General features: G+C 38.3%; 2 protein-coding genes across 2 annotated transcripts in view; both read right to left on the reverse strand.

Annotated features, from left to right (window-relative positions):
• LOC122646444 (F-box/FBD/LRR-repeat protein At1g13570-like) overlaps positions 1–19172 on the reverse strand; it is a 119995-nt gene that overhangs the window by 87768 nt on the left and 13055 nt on the right. The gene's annotated exons all lie outside the window — the stretch shown is intronic.
• On the reverse strand, positions 8438–11405 carry LOC122644729. Its single transcript, XM_043838122.1, has 2 exons — positions 10689–11405; positions 8438–8632 (listed from the first exon to the last, which is right to left on the reverse strand). Exons 1-2 carry the CDS (start codon positions 11403–11405, stop codon positions 8438–8440), a joined length of 912 nt encoding a protein of 303 aa, XP_043694057.1.

A 19172-nucleotide genomic window follows, 5' to 3' on the forward strand; every position in this document is an offset into this window, starting at 1 on the left:
GTTAGCCTGGTGGGTGGTCTAACAGTCCTCCCATTGCGTCGAGGTTCCTCGGTGTTGGTATTTCAGCGGTATGTCGGTTGGTCTCACTGGAAGTGACGTTTCGAGCCATCCGATAGCTCTTTTATGACTACTTGGTTCGGACCCGGGTCATCATTTCTTCCTCCAAAAATGTGACATGTTTACTTACAATGACCTTTTGGTCAACTAGGTCATAGAAATAATAGCCTATCGTGCCTTTGGGGTAGCCTAAGAAATAGCATCTCGAAGTCCTGGATTCTAACTTGTCTGCTCTGTTGCTTTCGCACATGTGCTATGCAACCCCATACCCTAAGGTGTTGAATACGGGCTTTCGCCCTTTCCACAACTCAAAGGGTGTCTTGGCTACGAGACTTAGATGGAACCCTATTCAAGATATATATCGCCGTCTCTAAAGCGTACCCAAAGAAAGAGGTAGCTCATTATAAGTGAGCATCGTCCCGACCATATCCAATAGGGTCCGATTGCGTCATTCGGATACACCATTTTGTTGTGGTGTACCTGGATTAGTTAGTTGACTAACTATCCCTTGGGATATGAGATGTTCTTTAAACTCATCCGATAGATACTCCCCTCCATGATCCGATCGTAAGGACTTGATGCGTTTATCGAGTGTCTTTCGACCTCGGCTTGGAATTCTTTGAATTTATCAAAGGCTTCCGATTTCCTATGCATCTAGTATATGTAACCATATCTAGAGTAATCATCGGTGAATGTGATAAAGTACTCATACCCATATCTTGCTTGTATGTTTATGGGTCCACACACGTCGTGTGTATCAACTCCAACAGATCCGTGGCTCTAGCACCTTTATTGCTAAAGGATTTCTTGGTCATTTTGCCCTGAAGGCATGACTCACAGGTGGGGAATGGTTCCACCTCGGACTCTCTAAGGACCCATCCCTCACCAATCACTGATTCGGTCCACATTAATGTGACCCAATCTTAGATGCCACAGATATGTTGAGTTCATCGAGCTGCTTTCCATTTCAAATCAACATTTGAAACAACATTCGTTCTAATAGGGCAATCTAGAAAATACAAACCACTTTGCATATATCCGGATGCCACAAAGGAATTATTAAAACGAATAATCAATTTAGAATTAAAGGAAAAACTATATCCGTCCAAAACAAGTTTTGAAACCGAAATTATCTTCCTCTTGAAAGAGGGTACATAATAGCAATCCTTTAAAACTAAACTAGCAGAACTAAAATTTAAAATAAAAGTTCCCAGCCCAACGCCATGGTCTCGCTCCAGTGCCCATCCAAAGACGCACTTCATTTCTTTTCGGGTTCCTTGTCTCCTTGAACCCCTACAAATCATTGCAAATGTGAACAGTGGATCCACTATCCACCAACCAAGAATTGGTCGGTTCAAAAGACAAATTAGACTCATAAAGAACGTGAACATCACATGTACCTTCTTTAGCACCTCTGTTTCATCCGGCTTCTTGTCATTCAAAGTTGCCAGGTAAGCACGAAGTTTCTTTTCCAGTGACCCTCCTTCTTGTAATAGAAGCACTTGCCTTTGCCTTTATTGCCGGACTTCCCACCCTTGGCTTTCGGGTCTTGCCCTTACTTCCCTTTTTCTTCTTCTTCCCATTTGAAGAAGGCTTTACCTCGTTGCATTGACCTCAGCCTTGTCCTTTTTCAAGGACGCTCACCTTCTACCAGTGCATTAGCAAGCTCGGTGAGCTCCATCTCCTTCTCGGACATCTTGTAGGACATCCTAAAAGGTGCGTAGGCGAAGTTAGTGACGCTAAGATCACATCGTCTTGTATCGCAGGCTGGAATCGGTCCCCATGGATTCCAGTTTTCAAACAGATTGATCATTTTCATTACATGATCCATCACCGGAGTCCCCGAGACATCTTGGAGTTATGGATTTGACTCACCGCATCGGAATGTGCGTATGTCAACCTGTTGAACAATTCAGCAAGCTTATCCATTTTACCCCCGCAGTGTGTATATCCTTGATCGAGTCTACAACTGATTTTCCAACGATCCTAGGATATAGAGTGATGCCTTGGAATCCCTCATGAGGAACCCTTGCATCTCTTCATTTGCCTCAAAATCGTTCGGGTCGGGTTGAGGGGGAACTTGTTCATCTAGAGCGTGTACGATCCTTTTGATCAGAGCAACTTAATGCTCTGGTACCAATCGACATAGTTTGTACCATTAAGTTTGTATTCGCTAATGAGTGTTAACGAGTTGAAATTAACGGCAGCCATCGTATATTAATCTACACATGCACAAGTAAATAACCACATGCTAATTAATGACCATTGAAAATAATAAATTGAGCACACACACATCAATGGTCTTTCATGATTTGGGTTTCCCTCATAACCCAAAAATGAATTGGATACCTACAACCCTTGCATGCATAACTTACCTGTCGGAGTCATTATACACACCATGGTAGTGTGGACTAAGCTGTCCGCCTCATGGGCTTCCAATATTTTCGGCCACCTGGGTGTCATGTCCAGATCCGTCGGTGACATACACCCAAGTCATGTACTTACCTATCGCATTAGTTAGAATCATGGAATCATGAAAGATGGCCCACCGTCGCAGTGCCCTCTCACTATCCATACCCTAACGTATCTAGATGAAAGTAAATATAGATAAATGCGTGATGAGGTCCTGGCAATGTCCTGTCGGCTTATGTGGGGTCATGTCACACATTTTCTACATTTATCTTTAATAGGAGGCCATGGACATATCTACCGATTAAGACTAGTCCATATCATACATGTATTGTGAATAAAGAGGGATTAATTAACTCTCACATACATGGATAGATTTATACAACATAATTAATCAACATTAATTAAAAGTGATTATGGGATGGCGGCATTTTTATCAGAAGCAATTAAAGAACCCTCCCAATAAAAATAAAACTAATAACTTTGGGTGCATTTATCATGCCATGGATGCCACGCCTCGATCATCTCCTCCGCCCGATCATGTCTTCAAAGTAGGTGACTTGCATCTCCATAAGCTTTGAGCACCACATGTGGATCACCATCTACATGCCCTGGGAGTCCTAACTCCTCTAAAATTACAATGAAAACCTAGAAAAATTCTATACACTTTCCTTTCCATAATAATAAAGAAACCCCGCATGGAGAAACCAACCCACCATTTGGGTTGCCCATGGGGTAGAGTACATTTGTTTATAAAAAAGAAAGGGGGAGAGAGAGAAAGAGAGAGAAGCATCACATCCACCCATAACCCCATGTATCACATACATAAACAATCCATCCATTTATTAGAATGCCATTCCCATAATCACATCATAATATAATTTCATGCATGGGCATTAAAGCAAGTGAACCAAAAATTAAAATATAGATTCCTTCAATTATTGAACCACCACATCGCATGTGATATCATGTATCCAAGCCCATAAAATTAAAATCGCATTTTAATTGCAAGTGGGTAAAGAGGGAATCTCTTCACCCATCATCATCCTCCAAAAACAAAACAAAATAATAAAATTCTGTTTTGAAAAATCTTTTTTTTTTTTGTTAATCGAGGGAAAACAAGGGGGTGCATGCAGCCCACTTGCGCAGCTGCGGCACTCCTGCGCAGCCCATAGGCACATGGCCCACGGCTAGCAGCCTATAGGCCCGCAGCCCGCAAGCTTGCTGCCGCAGGCGCAGCCCACAAGAGGATGCGCACAAGGGTAGGTTCATGGGGAAGAGGCGTGCACGAGAGACTTGGCAGCGTGCCCTCCCCACATATAGAACATGATTAAAAATTTTAAAATAAAAATTAGTAATCACAACCTAATTGGATACATGCTTCAATAATTGGAATAAACAAAACAAACCAAATCCATAATCACCTGGGTAGGTTGTTACACTAACAACCTTGTAACTACCCATGTGCACATGGGAAGGTTGTTACAACAACCATATCCTAACCACCCATGTTCCAACTTGCATCCCACTTATGATAATCATATTAATCATTAATTATCTAATATTCATGGGTGGGAAAGGTGGCTCTGATACCACACTGTTGGCTAAACAACGGTCCAGAGATCAAACCATGGTTCCCTAGGGAGACCAAGATATTTATCTTTAGGGTTTTGCACGCCCTGGATTAGCCCATGGTGTTCCATGGGTGCCCCATTTTAATTTTAGGGTTTTCCATGGTCGTCCATGGGAACCCTGGTGCATCCCTATTAGGGTTTCTCCTTCCCTATTGCATTCCATAAAATTAATTATCACAATAGGGACGGAGAAACTCATCTCTAGTCCATCACATGGCAAGAGGGATCCATCCCATACTCGAATGCGCAGGAAAATAATCGATTCGAGTTTCTTTCGCATCCCATAAATATTAATAATCAATGAACGAAGGAATTAATAAAGAAGCGCTAACCTGGTGAGCCTCAAGTGTTGCTCCTCCAATAGACAGTGGTTCTTCCTCCAATGAGCGCTCCAAGCAAGCAGTCTGAACCTCCAATGGTGCTACCAAGGTTCTACACGCCAATCCCGGATGCCCTCAAACTCCTCGGCCACAGATCTAGGGTTTCACAAACCCTAACTCTCAAACACAGTGAGAGAAGCAAGAAGAAGAAGAGAGATCACAAGAGGGAGAGAGAGAGAAACCAAAAACGTAGGAGAGAGAGTGTCTGCTCCAAAAACGTGGAGAGCTTCCCTTCTGCGTATTTTTGGTCCCCTATTTATAATAATAGGGTTTAATTAAATCCTAGATAGGTTTAATAGAGCCCTAGTGAGAGTCGACTCTCTCTCTCTCAGCAGGATTCGTTTAAACTCAAAGTGCTACACAGGTGAAGAAGCGAGAATCTAATAGGGAAAGTATTAATTAGATTCTTTATTTAATTATTAATGGATAATTACAATTAGCACCAAATCCATTAATTAAATAAAGAGCCAATTAAATTAGCAAATTCCAAATAACTCCCTATATGATAACAATTTATCATATACAACCCCCACTAATCAACACCATCATTATGGAATCTAGGGCATGTACATTCGCCAAACCCCAATCCATAGTACATGTCCATATAAGAGCATCGTGCATCCGATCGGGTCCCGTAAAACTCGATAAAACACTTTATTTGAAATAACTATTAATAATGTATCATTTTATGTAAAATAAATTTTGCAAAACCATTTCCAAAACGGATCTGGATCGATTCGATCCGACCATGCAATGCAGTCTCTATCTTGGTGTTCCCCAATCGAGCGTGGTGACCGTGTTGGATAACTCCTTCACTCACAAAGTGTTCACGCATTCCCGAACACCGGCTTTGACTCGCTTGAGTCTCGGTCATTGATGAACCAAAGAATATGATCATACTTTGCGTGACGGGGTTCCCTCAGTGCAGTGTCGGTGACACATGTCTATCCCTTCCTACATCCGCGCATTAATACATGAGGGAATCGACAAAGTAGATTCTTCGCCAATGCACACATCAAACATGTGAGCACTCGCATTCGTACTCTCGACATCACATGTCTAGGCATACCCAATGCGACGACCATATGATAAGGGTGCCCCCCAAACCCTAGTCGTGACTACCATTTTAAGTATAACTTACGGACACATAATGCTCAAAATGTTTATATCGCATGTGACAATATTAAACTAAAATGTATAAATGTTCAATACAAAGGTGAACCGGGTTGAACCGGACCGAACCGGGTTTGATGGACACACACTTGTCCAACAGGATACCCACCAGAGTTCATTATTCTCGAGTGGGACAGCAGGATCGTAACATTCCACCACGCTTTCAGACCGATGTCCCCGGTGGCCTACTCCATGGCGGCTTTCACTCCAGATCCCTTGAGCACCAGGTAGCCCTTTCCATAGGTCGCCCCTGCCGGTGCCCTGACCCGTAGACATGGCAGCCTGCTTTGATACCACTGATACGATCCTGGATCTCAACCCACAAAACCGGTTCAGTAGGTGAGGGTGCCCAGGATTATATTAGTCCACACCAGAGTTCATTACTCTCCGATGTGGGATACCCACCAGAGTTCATTACTCTCGAGTGGGATTGCTGGATCGTAACACCTACCCTCGTTCCGAGTCAGCTATTGAATTAACCATATCTTTTATGGATAATTTTTAAATACATATTAGGCGGATTTTTAACTGTTTCAATTTTATGGAATTGGAAGATTTTATCTGATTCAAACTAGAGTCAAATTAGAATTGATAGGACCTGATTCTGGGTTTTAAAACCTTAATGTAATTCTGCTTCCATGGTTTAGAATTGCCAAACCTTATCTTATAGTGCTTTCTCTTGCGTTGCAGAGGTATGTGAAAAAGCATTACAGAGAGGCATAAGCAGAATGTGTCCTCTTTCCAATGATTTCATTGTCTATTTGGTTTAGCAGTTTAGTTTACAGAACTTGAATACATCATAGTCAGTACATATAGACAGCCTTGGGTTTAAAAGTACCCAAGAAATTGAACCACTTTGATAATACAAGCAGCTGGCTGGATGCATGAAAAAGGCCTATTATAAATGTAAAGGTTAAATTTATGAAGTTGAAATAACCAGTATGGAGGATTACTCAAAATTCTGTGCTGCAATTGAAGCTATACTTTTCTTGTTAATGAGTTTATTAGAACCATTGTAGAACAAATAGAAAGTATCTTAGATGGTACAGTCCTAGATGTACAAACATTTTTTCATTCCCTGATTAAAAGGGGCACTTGGACTTTATTTTGATTCCATAATCGATGTTATACATAATTTTTTTGGTATTTGAGGAACCTTTTTTTACCCATTCTGTCTTGCATTGTCAAGCATATTGATGGCTGGGAATTAAGCATGGTGCAAAAGCCCCCATAAAAAAACTGACTACAATTGTCAAAACTAATCAATCTTCAACATGGGTTATTGTTGGTAGTCATGGGATCATCTCTTGATTCATCCCATTCCGAGTGGATGGGGAAATTGATCAAAATTGGATTTATGGTATAGCAAAAAATTTTACACCAATCTCTTCTTCTATCCCATATGAATTAGGGAAAAAAAAAGAATAAGAAGAGAATGGAACATCTGTTTCTATTACATGAAAAAAAGGAAATCATCCCATACCCGAATGTGTAGCAAAAAGAAATCGATTTGGGTTTTCTTTTGCATCCCATGAATAACAAATAATAAAAGTATTACCACAAAAAGAGTTAGTCAAATTTTTGCTAACCTGAAGAGCCTCAACCGTTGCTCCTCCTCCAAATAGTGGTTCTTCCTCCAATGATCACACTAGGTTAAACAATTTTGAACCTTCTTTGGTGCAGCCAAGGTTTTCCAAGTCAATTCAAAGTCTTCTCAAAGTTTCAAACAAACTAGGGTTTCCAAAACCCACACTCTCAAATGTTGGGTATATTCTATTTTTTTTTTTGGGAAAATTACTTGGACACCCCCTTGTACTTTGGCCATTTTGCTTACGATTATCAACGTTTGAAAAAATTACTTGACACCCCTAGAAACCTGACGGTGTTAGTCTGCTGTTAGAGCTTGAATGGAAATGTCTTTTTTACCCTTATATTGAAACTTGTAAAGTGTCAATTACAGACTAACCCTTTACATGTTTTTACCCTAAAAAACTAGGAAACTATAAATTACACACTTACCCTTCACATGTTTTAACCCTAAAATACACTAAGAAATTGAAATCATAATCTTGAAACCGTTGGAGAAGAAGCTTGGCATCGCCGGCGACAGGATAGAGTGAAAAAGCCCCAAATTTCCAACAACAATTGACAGCTGCAACTCTCAGAGAGGTATTTCTCTTCCTTTCCTCTCTTTGTATATGCTCTACCCTCTCTTCTACAGACGATTTGAAATTAGGGCAAATCCGCAAGGTTTTGTTCGTTTTGTAAAAGGGAATTAGTGCTCCCATTGTGTTTTGATTCAATGTTTGAAGCCGTGGTAGCCTTGAGAGAAACCCTTGCTGCCAACATTATGTTTTGAACTTGAAACTCACGGCAGGCCCTGAGAGACTCCCCTTCAATCCCCTTCTCTGCTCTGCTGTTTCCGATTCCCCTCTCATCCCTTTTCTGCTCTGCTCTTTAAAATGGAAAGAAAGAAACTTCATGGCCCTGCAATCCCCTCTCATCCCCTCACGAAATAGGATTTTTTTCTTTCTTTTCTTTTGTTAAAATTTTAGCTTGATGAGTTTTACACATCGAATGGCCATGCAATCCCCTCCTCTGCAATATTCTTTTCACGAACTAGGAATTTGCTTCAATACTGTGTAAAACTCATCAGTACTCACCCCAATGTTCATGAGTTTCCAATGTGGGGCCATTCGATGTGTAAAACTCAGGTAGGACAATCAGATCATTAAAAAGGAAATTTCTGATCACAGTGGTGGTGCCTTCACCCTTGATTGTTGTCTAGCTCATTTCTCTCTCGAGTATCTGATCCAGTTCTGCTACCACATGGTTCATGGTAGTCCTCCTCTCACTAGAGAATTCCATACAGTGGACAGTCAGCTGTATGAACTCTTTCATGCCTTCAGTTGTGAAACTGCTGCCCATTTTGCGATCTATAATTGAGGATATGTTGCTTGAGTCCTGATAATTTTGTGCCTTCAAGAAGCCATAAAAAAATCATTTTACTAACAGAGAACCTACAACTGAGATGATACCTTGAAATGTAATTCAATTTCCTATGTATGTAACTAAGTTGAAACCTCAAAGCATTAATTCAGTTCTTTAAGATGCCAGGAGATGCTGCCATTGTAAATTTTTCACTAAATGTAGTGGCAAACTAGAAGCAATGTGGTACAAACCCCTGCATGTCTTCTTTAGTTTTACTCTTTTTCTCTATCAATCAGATTTCTTCTCTTCAATTGTGCTTTAGTTGTAATTGTTACTCATTTTTTGCAGATATAATGTCTTCTTCAAGTGTGTGTGACAGGAAGTATGAAGGTCCAAAATATGTTAATATGGTTTGCAGATGTGGAGTAAGCTGTTGTGAGGATATCGGAGTCTGTGGATAATAAACACAAGCTTTATTATGCATGTGGAGGTCCTAATAACAAATGTGGGTTTATCTCTTGGTGTGATCCCATTAACCCATACCCTACTGATTCTCTGGTCATAGAAGCACCAATGAACAATCCCAATCCTCCTGAAAGGCAAGAATCGAATGAGGAGATGCAAAATGTGAAGCTGAGATTGCTGATGTTGGAGAAGTTCAATGAATCACTTAAGTGCTTTGGTCAATTTGTGTTTGTTTTCTTTCTTGTAGTCGTTGTAGCTGTTATTGGGAAATTAATATGAATGTACAAGTATGATGAAGAACAACATTTGTGGGCATTGGTACTTATGTTTTTGAGACTGTTAAAATGGGATTGAAATGGTTGGAGAAGTAATGGAATGTTTCCTTGGTTCACAACTTTGTTTCTGATTCTCTATGGTGTTTGTGTAATCCCATCAAAGCATTTATATCCAAGAAATAGACATTATGTTATAATGCTCATATAAGAGATATTTCATTATCTAGTTGCAAAACAAAGTAAATGGATTGGGAAATGGATGCACTCCATATTCATCATCCATTTCCCAATCCAATAACAAGACATCCTGCTGACTCCAATTAACCAAAAAAGGGAACTGAACATCATGTTAAATCGAAATAAGAAGAAGAACAAACCATCTCCTTCCCAATCTATATCACAATCCATAGGTCATAGCTGCCATATTGAATACATGAACAAAACAACCTATTGAATCCATGAACTAAACATCCATATCACAATCCATAGGTCATCTTACATTAATGTCAACTTCCAAAATAAACTTCCATTACCTAAAGAGAATTAAGCACACATTCCATAAAACAAACCCAAATTTTTGTCTTGTTTCTCAAATACAATACATTCATTCCCAATGTTTGAAATAAACAACTACTCTTCATTTTTTTCTATTTTCTAATTTTTTTGCTTTCCTCCTTGCAATCTTGGCAGCCATTCTGTCCCTTATCTTGTCTTCTGGACACTCAACTGTGGTCACATTAGATGCCTGTGATCTAGTAACTCTCTGAGAGCTGCATGCCTCCTCTTGGGTCTGGGTCTCACTTCTTGTTTTTCTCTACATGAAAATGAATTTCATCAGTCAAAACCTTGAGTAATGAAAGATGCTCAAATACAATTGTTGAATCAAAATTATACCTTCAAACCAATTGTTCTAGTACTATATCCTCTCTTTTCCTTCATTGATTCCATTTGGACTTTGTCTTATATTAGCATGAAATTAAACCTCATCAATACTTCATGGCTCAGATAAGTATGCATTATAGGATAAACAAATACAATAAATATACCTGCACAACTGCCTTAGCCCTACTACTAGATCCTCTCTTTTCCTTAACTGATTCCCTCTAGACTTTGTCCTATATTAGCATAAAATTAAACCTCATCAATACTTCATGACCCAGATAAGTATGCATTATAGGATAAAAAAGCACAATAAATATATCTGCACAACTGCCTTAGTCCTACTACTAGATGCTCTAGTGTCCTTAATTGGTGCTCCTTGGCCTTTTTCCTATAATAGAATGCAATTAAACCTCATTAGTACTTCATGGCTCAGAATAGCATGCTCAAACATAAATATAGGATAAAACATTAAGAAATTATACCTGCACAACAGCCTGTGTCCTACTAGATGCTCTCTCACATCTCCTCTTATTGTGGCCCAACTGCTTGCAGTTGTCACATCTGACAGTTCGACTCATCTTTCTGAATTCAGCAGCAGGAGCCTCATCTTGTTCCCTTCTTCTATTGACATGGGGTCTACCAGGCATCCTTTTCAAATGAGGAGGTTGCACTACATAGTTCATAACATATTCTCTCAACCCATCCAGAGTAGGAATTGGGGCAATGAACCGAGAGTATGATGCCATATATTTTTGCATATTGTAATATGCATCACAATATGTCTCAAGCAACTCCCTTTTATGTAAGATAGCTGCTACTGCATGTTTGCATGGCATACCAGTGGACTCCCATACTTTGCAACAACATGTACGATCTTTCAAATTGACCACACACCTACTTGCAAAGTTGTCTGTCACCTCACACTGAAAGTCATCTGCTAGTAAGACCCAAAAGCTCCTAGACTCTTGTTGGACCTTGTTTAACTTGCGTCTAGCTTTTGGTGTTACTGTATCATCATAGGTGCACCCCTTTGCATACATTTTGTAAAATCTGTCCATCAATTTGCTCCTTAATTCATCAACCAGTATGAGAATTGGTTTGTTCCTCAGATCTGTAATCCAGTTGTTGAAGGACTCACTCATATTATTTGTAATATGATCACTTCTTGCTATATTGTCAAAAGTATGTCTAGCCCACATGTCTGGCTTATTTCTCATCAATCACAGGTAGGCATCATTATCAATCTCCTTCACTGCATTCATTTTCCTTTCAAACACAGTTTGAGTGTAGGATCTTGTAGCTGCCCAAAAATGATTCTTCAATAACAATCCAAGAAATTTTGACTTGAAATTTTGGTATAAATGCCTACTGCAACACCTTTGATGTACATGTGGAAATATTGCAGTAATGGCATCTAACAGTCCCTACAACATATAAAAACAGAGAGTCAAAGTCAATCATTTATGGGTAATCATTGACCAAAAAATTGAATAAATCTATAACTATGAACTTAGATTTTTCACCTGCTATCTATCTGACATAAAGATCAAATCATTTGTACCATTGTAGAGAGCCTCTGCTAACATCTATAGGAAAAACAACCAGCTATTTTTGCATTCAACCTCTACTATTCCATATGCAACAGGATACAATGAGTTGTTCCCATCAACAGAAATAGCTGATAATAAAATCCCTCCATATTTTCCCTTCAGATGGCAGCCATCAAGTCCTATAAAGGGTCTACATCCCCTCAAGAACCCTTCACTGCATGCTTTGAAGCAAACAAAAAGCCTCTTGAATCTTGGATTTTCAGACATGTCTTGCCTATCATCATATCTGAGAATGAACATGCTCCCGAGATTCTTTTCTAACACCAAATTAGCATAATGAGGTAACATTGCATAAGAATGAGCATGGTTACCTTCATTGATTTCTTCAGCAATTTTTTTTGCCCTCCACAACTTCATGTAAGTAGTCAGACCATATTCCCTAATCAAAAAATTCATTAAAGGTTTCACTTTCATATCTGGGTCATTCTTGAGTAGAGGAGCAATGGTCTCACCTATCCATCTACAAGTGGCATCCTTGTTTGTACTCAACTTTGCACATATATGTAAACCATTATATGACTTCACCATAAATGTTTTACTATCTTCAGCAAGGGAGGCATATATTCTCCAAGGACACCGAGAACCTTTACACAATGCAAACACTTTGTGTTTCTCATTCTTCCTTCTCAAAACCTCAATACCCTCTTGTATTGCATCCTTTTTGAGGGCTTTCCTAAATGCATATACATCAGTAGACACATGATCAACATCAAAATTGATCTTACCTTCAACACCAATACCTTGTGCAGGCCCCAAAAACTCTTCAGAGTCATAGTCAGGTAACTCACATGGAGGAACAACCTCTGTGCTAGAATCAGCCATCAAACCATCATTCTCAGTTGGAACATCATTACCATCCTTACCCTCCTTACCCTCATCACTCCCATCATCATTTCCCTCATCACTCACCTCATTACTGAGTTGTGTCCAATCTAAGTCATCACTTAAAGAGTTAGCAGATTGCAAAGAATCACTCCTAGTAGCACTCTTGGTAGCACTCCTGGTAGCACTCCTGATTAGAGTCCTAGTAGCACTCTTTGTAGGAGTCTTACTAGCACTCCTGGTCACCCTCCTGGTAGGAGTCTCACCAACATCTGTGGTTTTTTTCAATCCACTACTAGTTGCAAAGCTTATACTAGTAGCTTTTCCACTTGGTTCAGTAATACTCTTGGTCTTTGCAATTGATTTTCCATGATCAGGATAATTGGCATCGGCAGTACCTCTGGCAATAATATTACCATTACCATCACCACTACCACTATTGCTGGAATTTGAAACAGCCTTGCATACACCACCACCCCTTCTGACATTATGCTTTGCCCAATTACACCAAACACTATCTCGTAGAAAACGAGTCTAACCATAATCATCAACTAAGGAATCAAATTCCATTCCCATATCTCTTTGCCTTTCCTTTGATCTTTCAGTTTCTCTGTACACTATACTGTTGGGAAACCCATTTACTGTATAAGTATCACTGTCAGAAGGACTTGCTTCAACATCATAAACATAGAAATTTATGTCATCCAAACCATGAGAAGTAAAATACTGATATAGAGTGTTATCATTTGTCACTTCCACTTCACTCTGTCTCGAGTGTGTACTTCTGACCTTGAATTTCACATTATGTCCTACAGGGACATGGTCAATGACTGAATTATAGATGTCAAAGACCATGTCCACATACCCATATCTATCTGGGTCAAACCATTTTCTTCTCACTATACCATTCCAGTGGAAATAAATTGGATACTCCATACTCAGTGCTGGACTGGACAATTGAGGAAAACAAACATAATACATTAGAGGGACACCCATCAAGAACATCATATTCAATAGAGAATACAGTTCAAATTTAGAATAAAAAGCAATCATCACAATTATATATACATGACAAAGAGAATTTAACCACAAATGGCCAATAAACAAAAGAAATCATAAGACGAGAATAAATTTAACCACAAATGGCCAACAAACTGCAAACAAAATAAAAGAAATCATTAATTGGACAAAATAGAGTTGAATAAGAGTGACTCAAAAAACAAATGGCAAAAACAAAGAAATCATTAATTGAGAGTTGAATAACCATCCTATACTCATTACTAGTAACTTAAAGGTCCCAGAGTTGAATAACCAAGACCCAAGGAAGATAGCACTAAAAACAAACGAAAGCAGATTGCAAACAAAATAATTCATCATGAACATCCTTCTTAGTCCCAAGTATTGCCTGTGTACTATGAGGACTAGAAGTGACTATGTTTTATCTACTGGTTGTTAGGAAAATGGTCCTACACTCTACTTCCTCCAAGTCATCCCTATGATGATGTTTTGATGATAACAAATAAGACTTGGACTAATGCTTATGTTCTAAGTGTTTTAAAGTCAAAACATTGCATCAAGTAAGGGGGAGCATATACAAGTGTTCAAAGACCACTTTCAAAGAAGATTGAAGCTTGGAAGTCAAAGACATATATTTAGAAGCTTAAAGCATTGAAGAATTGAAGACTTTTGATTGAAGACTTTGTCTATTTACAAATATGTAATTTCTATTGTTTCATGAGTCACATTCGATGTAATGCACACACACACGCATGCATCCATCTAGAATGACCTTAGGAGGTTATTTGAACTCTTGATCATGTGACCAATTGGGTTTGAAATACCCAAAACAACCCTTAAGGAAATTAGACTAAAATTACACTATGCCCAATCCGGCATACCGGATCCCAATCCGACAAATCGGATTAATGGGTGTCTCAGAGAAACACCTCCAGTAACCCCTTTACCCATGCTGGATAAGGATCCAGCATACCGGATCCTCTCTTGGGTGTATTTGGCCCTGATCCGGCATACCGGATCCCAATCCAGCATACCGGATGAGTGCTTGACTAATTAATTATGACCGTTATTATCTTATCTCTTAAGGAAAGTAGGTAATCCGGCATATCGGATTCCCATCCAGTATACCAGATCACTTATAGAATGTGGGATTCTCTTCTTAATTGGATTCCTAATTGATTCTAAGCCTCTAGCCTATAAATACCCTCTTGATTAGTGTTCTAAACACTACAACAATCATCAATCAAGAGCTCTAAGCAATCAAGCACTCCCTTGTGAGATTATTCTTTCAAGATCAAAGAAGATCAAAGAAAATTCTATCTCATTCTTACTCCCTCATTGCATACTTGCATCCAAGCTACATTGACTAAGAGGTAGCACTCATTCTACTAAGTTTTAAGGTAATCCTTAACTACTTAGTATTTTACTTAAAATTGTTGTTGAGTCCTCTTGCTCCAAATCAAGAGGAGCCCTCTTGCTCATTTCTCAAGAGTAGTCATTTGAGTTCTCTTGCTCATATTTTTAAGAGTAGTTGTACGAGTTCTCTTGCTCACTCAAGATACGTTATAGTGAATTCTCTCTAAGGTGAGAGGAGTGGACGTAGGCACATTTTGGCCGAACCACTATAAATTGTTTGTCTTTTTACATTGCTTGTCTTTACTCTTCTCTATCTTTATTGTTTGATTTTATTTTCGCATAGTTATTTTAATTTTTGAACCTACACCTATTCACCCCCCCTCTAGGTGAATTCACATTTGGTATCAAAGCGGGAGCTCAAGACCGTGATTATCTTTAATTCAACTAAGAGTTAAAGATTATGAGAACTTCTGCTAACCATAAGTTTGAAGGTTATAACATTCCCTGACCTCCCTTCTTTGAAGGTGAAGGATTCTCCTATTAGAAGAATCGCTTCAAGAACTTCGTATGCGTCAATAACATTGATGCATGAGAAGTTATAGAGAACGGACCCAATACTATAGACAAGCCCAAAGAAGAATGGACTCTAGTTGAGAAAGCTAAGACGCAACTCAACTATGTTGCTATAAGTTATCTTCAATGTGCATTAGGAGAAAAAGAATATAATAGGACATGCATGTGTGACTCCGCTAAGGAGATGTTTGATAAGCTTATAGTGACCTATGAAGATACTTCTGAAGTTAAGCAATCTAAGATTGATATGTTAGTGAATGAATATGAATTGTTTAAAATAAAAAATGATGAAGATATATATGCTATGTTTACTCGATTTACTAACATCGTGAACAAGTTGAAAGGATTAGGTAAGGTTTACTCCAATGGTGAGAACGTTCGAAAGATTCTGAGACCCCTCTCAAAGGAATGGAGACCCAAGACTACATCCATAAGAGAATCAAAAGACATTGATAAGCTAAGTCTAGATGAGCTATTGGGATCACTTCAAACACATGAGATGGAGCTAAAGCAAGACATCAAGGAGGACGAGCCTAAGAAACCTAAGAAGAAAGTTGTCGCATTCAAAACCTATGATATCAGCGACGATGATGAAGAACTTTCAGATGATGAAATTGCCTATTTGCCAAAGAAATTTTCAAAGTTTTTGAAGAACAAAGAAAAACCTTCATTCAATAGAAGAAATTCTCAAAAGATCAAAAAGGTAAAAATATCTCTAAGGATAATTTTGACTCTTCTTCAAAGGAAATCTTGTGTTATGAGTGTAAAAAATCTGGACATTTTAGAGGAGATTGCCCTAAAATGAAGAAGTATAAAAAGGCCTACAAAGCCGAACACACCTTCGACTCAAGTGATGAAGACGAAGATAATGAAGAATCACAAGAAGAAGAGAAACAATCCAACCTCGCATTAATGGCTACTGAAGAAGAAGAAGAAACTCAAAATGAGGTAACTCCTATTTCTCCTTCTAAAGATAAAGATTATTTAGAATTGGAAGAAGCTTTTGAAGATTTATATCAAAGTAGCATAGAATTGGCTACAACTAAGAAAGATCTCTTAAAGGAGATAAACACCCTCAAAGACCAAAACACATCTCCAACTTCTCAAGTAGAGACTTTGGAAGAAGAAAAAGAAAAACTGTGTAAAGTATTAGAGTCATTTACAAATGGCAAAAAGACTCTTGATATTTTACTCGAAAATACCTCCAAAGCACCCTTCAACAAGGAAGGAGTAGGTTATGATGTGAACAAAAGTTCAAATCATACCAATGAGGCAAGTTCAAGTAAAATAACAGGTAAGAAAGTGAAGAAGAAGTTTTGCAATTATTGTAAAAAGAAAGGACATTTGATTGAGGAATGTTATGTTAGAAAGAAAACTCCTCAGTTAAACAAATCAAATCCCAAAGGGAAGGCCCTAAGCCCAAATATTCCTCAAACTGTTGTATGCAACAATTGCAACAAAAAGGGACACTATTTGGGAATGTTATTATATGAAGCAACCTTTTTGACCTCCTAGAAGACCCTTTAATGGTCAAAAGAGACCCTTTAATAGTCAACATAAGAAAAATCTACCAAAGGTGCAAAGACCACCCAACAACCAAGGGTCATATAGAATGTCTAAAAACCAAAGACCTTGGAACTCTCATCCATATACAAACTGGTATTGGAATCAAAAGGCAAGTGATCACCAGATGGTGTGGAGACCAAGAGGAATGTATAATACTAATAATAATGGACCCAATACCCAATGGGGACCAAAGTTTTATTAAGCATTCTTGTTTTGTAGGTACGTCTAAGCAAAGATGAATGGTATATTGATAGCGGTTGCTCAAAGCATATGACATCCAACCCAAAGCTTTTTTCAGAACTCAAAAAGTAAAAAGGGGGATGGGTATCTTTTGGAGACAATAGCAAAGGAAGAATCATTGGTAACGGTTCAATAAAGTTTAGAGATACGATAATCTCTAATGTTAGCCTAGTTAAAAATTTAAAGTACAACTTGCTTAGTGTAAGTCAACTTTGTAACAATGGCTATTTTGTTAATTTTAATGCCTCCAAGTGTGAGATTAAAGATTCTCATAATAACCTAATACTTGAAGGATCAAGAAAGAATAATGTTTATATTTGTACATTCAACATGAACTCTCATGATGCTTGTCTCTTATCTAAGTTTGATGATGCAACCTTGTGGCATAGAAAGTTGGGACATATAAATCCTAAGATTATAAAATCCCTTTATTCTAAGAATCTAGTGAGAAATCTACCTAAGCTGAATTTTGATAAGCAACACACATGTGGAGCCTGTCAAGGAAGTAAGCTTACTAAAGCTTCTCATAAGGCTATTAATTTTGTTGCCACTTCTAGACCTTTACAATTACTTCATTTAGATTTATTTGGGCCTATACAAACCACTAGCTTGGGAGAAAAGAAATACACTTTCGTTATTATAGATGACTACTTTCGGTTCACTTGGACCCTCTTTCTCAAGCATAAGAATGATGCATTTGAGGAATTTGTATCTCTTTGCAAAAGAATATAAAATCAAAAGGATTATATGATCACTTCCATAAAGAGTGGCCATGGTGGTGAATTTGACAATATAGACGAATTTGGTGAGTTTTGTCGAAAGCAAGGTATAACACATAACTTCTCAACCCCTAGAACACCACAATCAAATGATGTGATTGAAAGAAAGAATAGAACAATCCAAGAAACGGCTAGGACAATGCTCAATGAGTATTCATTACCTAAATATTTTTGGGCTGAAGCTGTACACATGGCTTGCTATGTGTTAAACCGAGTTTTGGTAAAACCCATCTTGTTAAAAACTCCCTATGAATTGTTTCATAATAAATTGCCTAAAGTAGACTATTTTAAAGTTTTTGGATGTGCTTGTTTCATTCTTAATACTAAAGATAATATAGGCAAACTTGAAGAAAAGGCTGATGATGGTATATTCCTAGGCTACTCCATAAGCAGTAGAGCATATAGAGTGTTTAATAAGAGAACACTAGTTGTGGAAGAGTCTATGAATGTTAGATTTGATGAATCTATGGCAAAAGAAAAGTATAAAGACCTAGAAGATGATGATGAAGATGAAGTACTTGAAATTAGGAAGAGAGTTGAAAAAGTCACTTTAGATGAGCCTGATGTTCAAGTACATCAACTTCTTAAAGAAGTTATAACTGTTAAAGATCATCCCCTTGACCTTGTCATTGGAGACCTAAATAAAAGAATACAAACTAGGAGTAAAATCCAAAATATTTGTTCTAATGTAGCCTTTATATCTACCATCGAACCCAAGAACATTAAAGAAGCTATTTTAGATAGTGATCGGATAGTCGTTATGCAAGAAGAACTTAATCAATTTGAAAGGAATCAAGTTTGGGACTTAGTGCCAAAACCCTCTAACACCAAGATTATTGGGACTAGATGGGTATTTAGGAATAAACTTGATGAAGATGGTTATATTACTAGAAACAAAGCTAGACTAGTTGCTCAAGGATATAACCAACAAGAAGGAATTGATTTCGATGAATCATATGTACCTGTAGCTAGACTTGAGTCAATTAGAATGCTGCTTGCTTTT

The sequence above is a fragment of the Telopea speciosissima genome, chromosome 11 (genome assembly GCF_018873765.1).
Source record: "Telopea speciosissima isolate NSW1024214 ecotype Mountain lineage chromosome 11, Tspe_v1, whole genome shotgun sequence".
NCBI classification, from domain to species: domain Eukaryota; kingdom Viridiplantae; phylum Streptophyta; class Magnoliopsida; order Proteales; family Proteaceae; genus Telopea; species Telopea speciosissima.